Genomic DNA, 13,373 nt, shown 5'->3' with positions numbered 1-13,373 from the left:
CAATCAGACTGGCATACAAAAAATACTACCATTTCATGCCTTAAGTGACTTGAAAAAAAAAGTATACTTAGCCTCTAGAATATAGAGAAACTGGATTAAACCTTTAGACCACCCTTGTATACTCCTTTTATAACCTTTTATAGGTGAGATTTGCATAAAAAATGTGTGAGAGTATATCAGTGTAAATATATAAATCACTATTATAAGATTTTATGTAATATATTTTTTTACAAGAAATTAAAGTTACTAATTTCCTTAATGCAGATACATGCACTATTATTAATACACTTACCTGATGGTCCAACAGCATACTTTAGGCTGAGCAATGTAAAGTTCTGCAAAGATATAAAAGTAATAATTTCCTGTATTTTTATTTTATTTTTATCTTAATCATTATTGCTTGTTCATCTGCAAGAAATTTGTAAAATCTTCCACTTTTATTCTTTGTTCTATTTTGACAAATATGAAGTATATATTGCAGATGAACATGGAATATGCTTGCTGCAAAACATTTTATATATATTTACTCTCAAGGTATGTTCAGATACTACAATAGTACTAAGTGATTTTACATTTCTAATTTCTTTTTGATGGCTTACCCACAAATTAGTCTCTTATTTGTCAGGATTGGTATTTTCAGATCTTACATTTTGATCTAATACCTGTTTTGTTGATCTTTTCTTCCAGTCTAAGCCATACATTAGCTCTGCCCATGCATTCCTGAATGCTAAGTGTCAGGTTCCTTCCTAATAGCTTCATTTTAATTCGATTGTTGATGCTGTCTGTTAACAACTGTTAATTTTTCTCAGCTCTCGCTCTCTTTTTTTCCTAAATATCACTCCCCACACAGAGACTGTAAGGCCCATAGCAAATAAATGCTATGTGTGAGATGGGGTCAGGAGAAAAGTAATTAGATAATATTCTTAAAGAGCCAGAGCTGGTAGTCTTGGGGGGGGGGGGGGAGTACTTCATGGAGAAGCTGTTCCACAGAACTAGGATAAACTGGGAGTACCTGGTTCAATGAGTCAGTAGTTCAACTATTAAAAGATCCTGGACAACTTTTGCTATAGATTTAACAGGAATGAGGAGTTAGTTCTGTTGAACAACACCCATAGACATATCTGTAGAAGAGACATCTGTGAGACACTAGCTGAAGAGTCTCTAAGAGAGAAAGAAGTCAAGAATGTTTAGGGAGTTTTAGGTACACACATCCCAAATTTGAGAGCATTATTTCAAGGTTAAGTGTATTTGGGATCCATACAGAGCAAGTAACCAATAGATAACAAGTAATGTCTTAAGTGAAAGATGACCAAGTTGTCTGGAAGCTGATTATGCTATAGAAGTGATATGATTATTCCAGGAAAGGCTTGGGAGTAATAGTTGGTCCAAAAAGAGAGATCTGATCTTGACTATTAAGTTGAGCATCCTTGTAGGAGAGGAACTAAGGTCTTCTGTTGCAAGAAAAAAGACAAAACCGTGTTTTGGAAGCATTGAAGGTGACTTGATTGTTATTGCCCTATTGCAGGATGGTGTGGTGATCAATGTATAGAATACTTACTGGAGACAGTGATGTAGTGCGCTCAAACATCAAGGTTTGTTGTATGAGTGGAGAGTACTATTATCTGCCAAAACTGAATAGAGTTTGATGTCACATCTGTGGTCTTTATCCTCTGATCAACTGACCTAGCTCTCAAATTCATAACTTAAAATTGGTTTGAACAGTCTTGTACACACACAGTTAGTGTTTTTGACTGATTTTTTTCCATACAAATTTATTCATTTGACTTCCAAGTATATCAACTTTGCTTATTCTGTTCTCTGTTTTCATATTTAATTTTCCATCTTCACAAAGAATTGTGCCTAAATAGCTGAAAATGAAATGTCCCTAAATAGCTGAAATATTTTACTTGTTCTGTTGGTTCTCCATTCAGGATGCAGTTATTATTTTCCACGTCTCTGCCTATTTTCATAACTTTTGTCTCTTCACTGCAGATTTTCATGTCAAATTTGTCAATGATTCACTTTAGTAAAGGAATCCTGAAGACTTCTACTGAATTTATTTAGGAGTATAACATCTGCATAGATATGAGATTTAACATATCCCATTTTGATATCATTATTGGCATTTTCCTTAATAATGTGATCTCTGTAAGTGACAAGCAACAGTGGTTATAATATGTACCCTTGTCTTTTAAATTTTATTTTACACCAAGAGATCTTCCTATACCTCCTTCTGTTCTAACTGCCAAATGATAACTTAGGTATAGACTGTATATTGCTGTGTATGTTGTTCCATTAACACCATATACATGTGTAGGGTTTGAATAACTTTTTAAGTTGCACATTCTCTTTTTATTTATGGGTACTACAAGAGCTGTATTCCAATCATCTGGATTCAACTTCTGACTAGACCTTCTGAATTATGCAGTGTAGTCACTTTAAAAACTTCTTTCTTTGTACTTGAGCATTTCTGATTTAGCATCATCATCTGCTCCAGTTTGCCTTTCCACATTTTAGGTTTTTGATGATTTTCTCTATCTCAGGTATTAAGTACTCCCAACTCTGTTCCTCATGAATATTTTCTGCCACTATTCTGTCACTTTTTCAGTTAATAGTCTCTCTCACAATTTTTCTGGATATCCAGATTGTTTTTATCCTCTGTTTTTGTTGCCTTTTTTCATATCTAATTCCTTTCATCATACTCTTTCCTCTATTTCTAAGATTTTTTTAACAGCCTCCAGAACGTTTTGCCACTTTATTGATATTTATCTTCTGTGTTCTTACTCAAATCTGCTCATGGCTTTTGTTTGGTTACTTTTGCTTATAGTCTAACTTCTTTTTTGATATATTCTTTCATAGCATCTGGTATTGACTTTCTAGAAATTTTCAATATGCTTTTTTCTACTTCTTTTCCAGGACTGCCTATTAAGTTTTTTGAGTCCACCTTGAGGTTCATATTTTTATACACTTGCCAAGAACTTTGCTGCGTGATTTTCTGACGGAATTAGTCAATTGTTTTCTTCAGCATTTTTCATTCTGTCTGCAAGGTTTGATGTTCTTGTATTCATACTCTCACTTTTTTTATATTTTCAATAGTATTTGTATGTATTTGATTCTGCAGCTCAACTCACTGAGAGAACTCAGAATTATAGAGGAGAGATATCCAGGTATAGAATGAAGATGTTAGTTGAATGACATATTTTGTATGGCACAAATTAGATTTTGTGCAAGGAAAATCCTGCTATTATGCCAAAAAGATAAAAAGGGTAATCCCTGTGTTAGGTTCTGTGCTGCTGAATTTGTGCTTATTTGAGACCAGTACTGTCAACAGGATGTAGCATAGAGGCAGCCTGCCTCGTGGCTTAATAAGGGCACTCGTTCAGCCATATTGTGGTAGGTGCCGTATTAGGGCAACAAAGTATTTTACAAAATCTGATGTAGATGCAATAGATTTATTGGAAGAATTAAAAATTCACTCAAAAATAATACAAGAGAAAAGTCGTCCTCACCAAATTTTACCATAAATATATATATAACCAAAACATTTAATTAATATTATTATGTAATCTTTTTGCATTAATGTTTCTCTTGGAATAAAAACAAAATAGCAATTGGAAATCTTGTAGAAATTTATCCGAACGTAACTACCGCCCTAAGGATATTGTTAACAATTCCTATTAGTTTAGCAAGTGCGGAAAGAAGTTTTTCCAGCTTAAACTGATTAAAAATTATTTGCAAACAGCAATGACCCAAGAAAGATTGGTTGGTCTAGCAACTATATCGATAGAGGTGGACATAGCTTATAATTTAAATTTAGAAGAGCTTATAAACAGTTTTATTGTGCAATATCCCCATAGAGCAAACATTTAATTAATATTATTATGTAATCTTTTTGCATTAATGTTTCTCTTGGAATAAAAACAAAATAGCAATTGGAAATCTTATGTTTTTGTCTTATAATCCATCAGGGGAGATTTTAATTGTTTGCCTCAGGGCACGATCTAATCTGGCGACAGCCCTGTTTGAGACCATTAAAATTATGACTTCAAAGTATGCAGTTTGTGACTTTTAAGGTTTTTATAAGGTTATTTTTATTTGGTCATTTATAATTGTATGTATTACTTGTATTTATTACTAACTCTCTTCTTAAGAACTAAAAAGTTTAAATTTAAATGAAGCAACAATCTGGACCATAAAGCAATTGAACAGAAATTATAACTGCTGTTGCTGCATGACCTTCATTTTCATAAGCATGGCTGCTCATCAGAATGCCAATAATTGAGAAAATGGAAAAAACACTCAGTATTTTTATTGACAATAACAGTAAAAAAAAAAAAAAATGGATCCTATTAGAATGCAGTGTAATTAAACAAAAGGCACTAAAAATTTATAATCACTTAAAATGGTTAAGAAATATCTATCATGCAAAAGCAAACAAATGCATATTACTGAATTTTTAAAGATCATACATAAAATCTACAGTACATGCTGCAGAAGAAAGTTTAAATGGTGAAGATTCTCTGCAACAGAAAATGTTCTTGCTGAGTATTTAGTGGCAGTGAAGAGGTAGAAAATTAAATGAATGTATTTATATTGTGTGATATATATGTATCACAGTTTGAAATACATTTGTTCAGTTATTACTGTTTTTAATAAAAAAAAATTGAGTTTCTCAGTCCTTTGCACATGAGAGTTTTATAAAAAAAAAAGTTCTAAGCAAGAAGTTTGTACAGGCCCATTGACTAGAATATAATCAAGAAACAATTGTTTATAGATGAGGGCTGTTATTGCATTTGAGTGTGTATTGAAACTGTTAATCAGAAATGCAAGATTAATATTATTCGAGTTGTATAAATGGCTGTTATTGACAATGAAAGATATATCTTCTCACTCTAATTATTAATGAAAAAAGCCTAAAATACTTCAACTGGCATTGATGATGATTACAAGAAAGGATAATTAAATTCCATTATTTTTTAATGCAAAATAGCCATCCAGTTACATTTGAAAGTTTAAAATTTTGAAAGTGCTCTAGAGCTTGCAACCTTCAGCATGAGCTGCTGTGATATTACATTATTTAAGACTCAGAGTCTGCCTAGGAGATCATATATTCTCATTTCATTAATGCTTTTAATTAAAATATCACTTGCCTGGCATCAGTTTTTAATTTTAGTTTTCATTAGATATCAGACAAAACTCTATAAAAGTGTATCTCTTGTTTGAAAGTTGTATATTTTTCATGACTGAACTCTTAATTGGTATGTGAATTATAGTTATTGGAGGGAGAAAAAAACCAAATAGCTTTAACTTGGTATTGAAAAATATTTAATAAAACTCAGATATCAAAACATAATCAGATTTCTCTTCTTGGACTGACCTGCACTTCCAACCTTTCTGACACAAACACATCTCAACACCATAGCTTCTGCATCCACATAAAAAAACCTGTGTACTTTCTATGTAAGGCATTACTCTTTACTTTATTCCAAAAACAAATTTTTATTTAAGAACTCATGATACCTTACTAAAACTATTTTCTTTTCTTTTTTATGTACATAGCATCATGCATCATGGAGTGGACATCGACCAGAAGTAATCTTAAATAATTTCAACACCCGTCTGGGTCATTCAGTAGCTCGTATGGTAGCTTCACTTTTCCATTATGATCCTCAGTTTCATGGTCGCCGAGTAGTTACCCTTCATAATCAACGTGACTACATATTTTTTCGTCATCACAGGTGGGTTGTAATTTGTAAATTGAATACCTCTTCTAATTTCCATTATGGTATCATCTCTTACTATAGCAAACACACTATAGTCGCTTGACTCACCATAACAAGGGACAAGAAATTCTTGATAATGGTGTCTAATATCAGAGCTGGCCTAAAGGATATTGTCTAGTAAACCCTTCCAATATTGCAAACTATACCTTTGTTCCCTACCATTTTGTTATAGTAACAATTGACCATAGTTTGAAAAAATATTGTTACACATAAGTAACTTAAAATGAAATATCTGTTGATCCTTTTATTTGTTTCATAATTTTACATTTAAAGGTTTCTGTAGAATTCTGAATAAGATATGTAGTTTTCTTAAAAGAAAAACTTCAAGGATTTTAATTTTATACTCTTGTGTTAATTTTTTTTTAACTTTGTTAATTTTGTCATTTTTTATAGTTAATGTTATAGAAATTAAGTGATGCTATTAATTAAAAAGCTGATTTGGAGTGTCAAGTGCCATAATGTCAGCATTATTGTAACTTGCCCCCCTCTAACCCCCCCAATGCTTTTAAAAGTATCTCTATAGAAGAATAACTCCTGTGATTGAACAGTAGGTTTCACTAAAATAATTATATATCTGTTTGATCAAAGATGAAGGTTCATCTATAATAGTTAATAAGGGAAAAGGATTGAATATTTAAAACTTTCTCTCTAGGTATGAATTTAAAGATGAGAAAAAAGTTGCTTTGCAAGAGATTGGACCAAGGTTTACTTTGAAACTGAGATCACTACAAAAAGGCACATTTGATTCAAAATATGGAGAATATGAATGGGTAATTAAGGTAAGAAGAAACTTTTTTTTCTTTTTTTTATTTAAAATGTTTTATTATACCAGTCTTATCTGATCAAAGAATATTCAGACTGAATCTATGAAAACCACAATTTTGTACTTAGAGAATCTGAGGATTAAATCTTTTTCATTCCATGTGCTTGAAACAAGCACATGGAATGAAACCAGCATAAAACCACATACCTAGAAGTGCCTTTCAAAAACAGTTTTCAGTATTACTGTTGAAAATTTCATCATTACTAAGTTTTTATTGACAATTTTCCTCCAAATTAATCTATTATCTCTCAGCACCCCAATATTGTCAGATCTTACATTTCAGTCTTCTAAAACTAAGTGGATAGTGTGCCTGTTCTCCAATGAGTAAATTCTGGGTTTAAATCTCATGGTAGTATAAATTTTTCTGAAAGTCTTTAAGTGGTAGACGATATATAATTTGCCTGGTGTTGAGACTAACCAATGTCTAGTTTCTAGAACAAAGCTCCTAGATTATCTAGCATTTAGTATGCCTGTGGACTGACATACGAAAAGTTTATAACCTTTTATGGGTGAATTTCAGATTAAAAGGGGAAAAAAGTCTAAAAAATCTCACTCCTGCTTGTAGAAGTCATATGTAAATTAAAACTATATAATTACAGCCCCCCCCACCCCATATCACCATCAGTGGTTCTAACAGGCACCCATGACCTTCCAAGTATCACTAGATTTGTAACCATAATTCTGGGAAAGGTAGTTAGCCCTGTTGAAAAGCCCTGATGATTGTTCATTGCATCCTAGATGAGATTCAAACCCGGGTCTTTCCAAATGCTTCCCACAGCTTTCCAATCCTTTGGTTGGAAAGTGCTGAGCTATAGAGGTCCCCCCCCCCCATCACATTTGGGTTACCCAAAACCCACACATCATTTGCACGTAGTTGTGGATGGACTTAATTACTTATCTACAAATTATTAAAAACATAGCTAAAGTGATAGAATACTAGCAACTCTCCTTCACACATAAAGTACTCTGTCTGCATTGCATTAAATCTAGCATAGAAAACCTCACCCTCCTCAGTACTGATGTAATGGTCAATTTTGATATTTCATATTGAAATTCTTTGTTCACCAACATTTCATTTTCCACTTTAAAATACCTTTGACTTAATCTACAAGCTGAACTTCATCCTACTATTTCAGTTAACCATAATCTTGGGCTGTTTTGTTTTTTACTATAAATAGAGGATACAGCCATTGGTTCCCCAAGCTGACTCTTTTTATGGAGAAAGCTCTAAACTTCTGCCCACATGTAAACCTGTTATTTGGCTAGATGGACAGTATGTTTCTCCATTTGACCACTTCAAAAACCAGCACCCAAGGATCTGGCTCACCTCAGTGGAAGGGAGCATCTGTCCATCCTTAGATCACTTGATTGATCCTTGACTCACCCATTCGTAGATACATCCACAGTTTACATCACATCTCCCAACAGTGCAGCATTATAAAAACTGGTTAATTTGCTTTGATGATAATGCCTTCTCTATTGAACTTAGACTGTACCTTCTTAGAGAATGGCATGGCTTCAACCCCAGACTGGATCAAAAAGTACTGGTATCATCTACTTCCCATATGTTTATTACACTAAATTCATCGCTATCCCACAATCCATAATAGTTCAGCAGAGTTGGAAAAAATCCTGTCAAAATAGTCTTGTGATTACCTTCAGACCACACAAAAAAATTGCCATTCCTTATCTGCTTTCATAAAGAACAGCTACAATCCATAGATTTGCATGGTGTTTACCATGTACTCTGCAACTCTAATCTGTCATATGTCCAGACAAGTAGGGCAGTCCATATCAGAATCTCTGAGCACAAATTACTTTCAGTGCTCTTGTTATGGCTACTTGAAATTTGTAGACCATACTTGTTGATACCTGTCACAAAATTTGTTAGAAAATGATCAACTTACTTTGCAGAAGCAAATACAAGTATGAACAACTCTTCCTTGAAAAGCTATCGTAACCTCTGTAATTTGGATGCATGAGGCTACCTCACATCTGGAAAATGCTCATCCTTGGACCATAGTCCAATGACCAAGAGTGTCTAATCAAGCCCACTAGTTAAGTTCATTTTAGGACTTCAGCACTTGCTTACTTTCTTTACTTATTAGTACCTGTGTGCATGTATATTCCAAAAATGTGGGAATATAAATTTCTAATTGCAAAAAATAGTTTCCTGTTTCTTTTTCTTTATTTATTATTCCAGAAGATTGGAGTAGAGCTCATAGTTCCCATCTATAAGAAAAGGGAATAAAGCTGAATGTGAGATTTACAGATTTCTCTGTAATTTACATTGAACGTGTAATTTACAGAGAACATGTAAAATTGATTCAAGCATATTTGAAAAGGAGACTGGGAAAACTTGTGAAAGAGAAACTTGTAGAACAAGCTGGGTTTAGGACAAATAGAGGTTGTCAAGATCAGATTTTCATTTTACAACAAATAGTTGAAAATCATGAGAATATGACAAGGATCTGCATATAAGTTTTGTAGATCTGGAAAAGGCATATGACAAGATTCCCAGAGAAAAGATTTTCGAAACACTACAGTCATATAGGGTAAATGTAACAGAGCAATTATACAGAGCAACACATAGTCTATATTTAAGTTGAAGTCACAGTTAGAATTGAAGGAAATACAGGAAGGATGGTTTGATGTAAAATCAGGTGTAAGACAAAGATGCATATTTTCTCCACTCTTGTTCATCATCTATATGGATCACATTATGAAAGAAAGTGACATTAGACCTGATATTAGAATTGGAGATATCAAACTTAGCTCTTTGCTTTATGTACATGATGTACTTTTAATGCATCTGGCACAGGTCTGTAGGATTCTCTAACTAAATTTGAATAATAGCTGTAACAAATTTGGCATGAAAATTGACAATAAAAAGACCAAAACTATGAAAATAGGCATGAGCATAGAAAACTTCAACTGCATTCAGAATGGATATCCTATAGAACAAATAAAATGTTTTGGCTATTTAGGCAGTTTTTAGTGACAATGGCAGGGTAAATCTGGACAACAGAATAAGCAATGCTGGTATGGTGGGTAGCCAGCTGAATAAATTTATATGTAATAAGAGAGAAATTAGCCAAAACACCAAACTGCAGTGTACAAGACAGTGTCCAAACTAGTTTTTAGGGATCTGAGAGTTGGGGTTTGACATAAAGCATTTGATCAAAGGCTAGATACCACAGATATGAAGGTTCTGAGAAAAATTAGAGGAGTGAACAAATGACATCAGTGGCAGAATCATATTAAAAATGACAATATTAGAAAGGAATTTGACATGGTTTGCATTTAAGAATGCGTGAGCTCTGCTCACACATTCTTAAGGTGCTATGGTCACATTAGCAAAACAGATGTTTGATGACAGGAAAAACATCCAGAGGAAGACTGGGGTCTAGGTGGATTGATTCTGTCAAAAGTACCTTAAAAGAAGATACAATGGTATTGGAGTACTGACAAATAATAAAATAATTTAGAGGAAAATGGTCGCTAGAAGATTAGTAATAACGTAAATGTGATTAACCATGTAGTGCTGTCATAGTAGCCCGAACATTTGTTGAGGTTGCATATCAGGAAATTGATGATGTTGAGGAATTTTTGTGTGGATGTTTCTGTAACTACTTTTGTCTCTACCAGGGAGTTCTTCCTTTTTTTGCTGATAACTCGACCATAATTATATAAATGAAGTGGATGTTAAATCCAACATTATTTCAAAGTCGAATGTAGAAACTATGAAAGTTTCGTAAAAAAAAAAAAAAAAAAAAAAAAAAAAGTTGACCAGAGAGCTTGCGGGAATACACTTGCTGGCATTCACAAGTTGCACTAGTGCGGACCATATAGAAGACATGAGTGCTTGCCCAAGTGTCCATATATTCGCCTTTTATTGGTTCCTTTTGATAAGGTTTCACTGGCCTGACAGCTGTTTCGAACTGGTTGAGTCTCCTCAGAGACCAGGCAGAAACCTTAAGAGAGCAAAAACTCTCGTTCGGTACTAAGGAACTTTAAGTGTCGGAGAGGTTTATTTTTTTGTAAGTGAACTATTGGTCAATGTGTTAAGTATTTACTAAAATAAAGAGCCAAAAGGCTTCCGTTTGGCGATACATAATTATATAAATCAAGTGGATATTAAATCCAGCATTATTTCAAAGCTGAATGTAGAAATTTAAAATTTTAAAAAATGTAAAAATATTGGCTCTTTATTTTAGTAAAATCTTGACCATAATTTCTTGCCTGAATCTGTCACTTTTTATATTGTGTGATTCCTTGTCTGAGCCATAGATCATTCAGAATTGATGATGTCCTTTGGTTGAAAAGACCTGGGTTTTAATCCTGTCTGGAATAGAAAGAGCTTCTTTAAAGGAGGGTGTTTCAACTGAAAGTGATTTAGCTCGTTTCATTCAGAGATAGCAGAGTTTTCCTCTTGGAAACTGGAGTTTTTTATCCTGCAAAACAAGCTAACTGAAGACATACAATTGACAAACATAATACACTAGTCTCACAGCCTTAGTTGCTTTGTCTGTAATTCCAAAACAGCAACACTTTGAAAATATCAATATTGCCAATAGGGCAGTCAATAACATTAAGTATAATCATTGCTTATTTCTTGTTTTCTCTCTCTCATTTTTCACACGAATTTGTACATACTATCTACCAATAAATCTCCAGACACCCCTGTTATTTGAAGTTATGGAATGTTCCAGGTTTGTTAATAACATGAAAACCAGTGTATACAGATAGTAGGAAGCAGTATTTCATCATAGCAGTGTATGGCAACATGACGTGAACTCCATGGCTTTGAGAGTGGTGGCATGTCCATATGTGCCATGGCCGCTCAACTGAAACATTCAAAATCAACAGTTGGTGATGTGATCAACAAATGGAGATGTTCTGGCATCACTAGTTCAGGAAAACACCCAGGGCAGCTGCCAAAAATGACTGACAGGGGCAGGAGGTGTTAAAACGAATGGCACATAAAACCCAGTTACAATTGGCACAGACCATCCGTGGTGAATTCCAGAATGCCAGTAACACCATGGTAAGCACTAATACTGTACAAAAAGAACTCCATGTACTGGGTTTCATGGAAGAGCAGTGGCACACAAGCTGAACATTGCAACAACGAACAAGGCAGCTCATCTGGCCTGATGCAAAGAGCATGTGAACTGGACAGTTGACAGTAGAAAACGGTGCTCTGGAGCAATGAATCAAAGTTCACCTGTTTCCAGTCCGATGGCAGGGCGTACATGTAGAGGCAGCCTGGTGAATGCTTGTTACCACAGTGTGTTGTACCCACAGTACAGTTTGGTGGTGGAGGAGTAATGGTGTGGGGTGCATTCAGCTGCTTTGGAGTGGGACCACTAGTCGTCGTCTGTGGTTCCATGAAGGCAGCTCAGTACCTTGATATTCTGGATAATCAGGTGCTGCCTACACTGTGGAGTTTTTATGGAACAGACCCATATTACTATCAAGATGACAATGCCCCATGTCACAAAGCTGTAGCTGTTATGGAATGGTATGAAGAGATGAGTGTTAAGCGACTGCCCTGGCCTGTGCATAGTCCTGACCACAATTGCACCGAACACCTGTGGGACGAATTGGAGCGGTGATTGAGGTCCAGAGCAGCACTTTCTTGATTTGTCAATGAACTCAGCGCTTCTTTGATGGGTGAATGGAGACAAATTCCACCTGATGTGTGCTGCAGATGGTGGAAAGCCTCCCTCAAAGGGTGCAGGAGGTGATCAAAACCAAAGGTGGACATACTAAATATTACAATTCACCTGCTGTTTTCAATTGTGAATTGCTAAATTGTCCAGACAATTATTGGTAGATAGAGTATATTGAAATGCAGTATTAATAATAATAATAATTACTGTATATTCTGATTAATTTATAATTACTATTCTGTATAATATAAATAATATTCTGTATAATTACTGTATAAACTGCACTGCAGACCTACTGTTATTAGTAACTGTGTTCTTTTCCTCATTTGTTTTTTTTTTAAAATGTGTTCATAAGAATTACAAAAACTAGTAATTCACATTTCTCTTTATTATATATATATATATATATCCTATTTAATAACTCAGGTAATTACTCTTTCTATATTTCTGGTACTGTCAATTTTTTTAATATATCACCCCAATACACAAGAGGTTGTCTCACTGGTAAGTTGTATGTGGGCAGGAGTTAAGAGAAAAGAAATCTGATAATATAATTTTTGAATTGCTACATGCACAAGTGTCACTTGTCTAATTTTTCATGGATATGTAGATTTGCTACATCACTCTTCAAAACTGTCTCATATAAAGAAATTTATGGCTCTAGCTGTTCTTTCTTTTCTTAGATATTGGTTTGCCTGAATAAATTGTCTTATCATTTAAAAGGATATCAGATGCTTTAGTTTTCTTTGTCTCTGTAATACCATTTATGTGAATTTGAAGATCCTATGCTAATGCCACTTCTTTCCATTGCTACTTTATGTGTTAATAGGTGCTCACTTTTCATTTTGAGATTGTTTCATTTTCCATTCATCATTCCACTTGGATAGTTGAATGGTGCATGAAATGCTGCATCAACAATAATCATGGATAATTGGTGAATCAGTATTGATTATCCAGATAAAACTGCAGTGGACATGAAAGTTATTTGGAATTTTCCTAGAATGATATCAAATAAATAAATAATTATCAGGTATTTATCCATTGTAAAATAATTTAGGTAAAATTTTTTGTGAAATTCATGCTTTGCCTCTT

The 13,373-nt window shown here is 34.0% G+C and overlaps 1 protein-coding gene across 1 annotated transcript in view; it reads left to right on the top strand.

The window, feature by feature from the left end:
* LOC150095550 (ribosome production factor 1) overlaps nt 1-13,373 on the top strand; it is a 77,789-nt gene that overhangs the window by 64,201 nt on the left and 215 nt on the right. The window contains exons 6-8 of the mRNA XM_090410164.1: nt 271-351; nt 5,560-5,738; nt 6,436-6,562. Coding sequence (XP_090266290.1) covers nt 271-351; nt 5,560-5,738; nt 6,436-6,562 — 387 coding nt within the window. The remainder of the gene's footprint in view (nt 1-270; nt 352-5,559; nt 5,739-6,435; nt 6,563-13,373) is intronic.

This window comes from Typopeltis vanoorti, chromosome 20, assembly GCF_054136105.1.
Source record: "Typopeltis vanoorti isolate ZY-2024b chromosome 20, IOZ_Tvanoo_1.0, whole genome shotgun sequence".
Lineage (NCBI taxonomy): Eukaryota > Metazoa > Arthropoda > Arachnida > Uropygi > Thelyphonidae > Typopeltis > Typopeltis vanoorti.
Note: the sequence above shows the minus strand (reverse complement) of the source record. Positions and strands in the feature narration are given on the sequence as shown.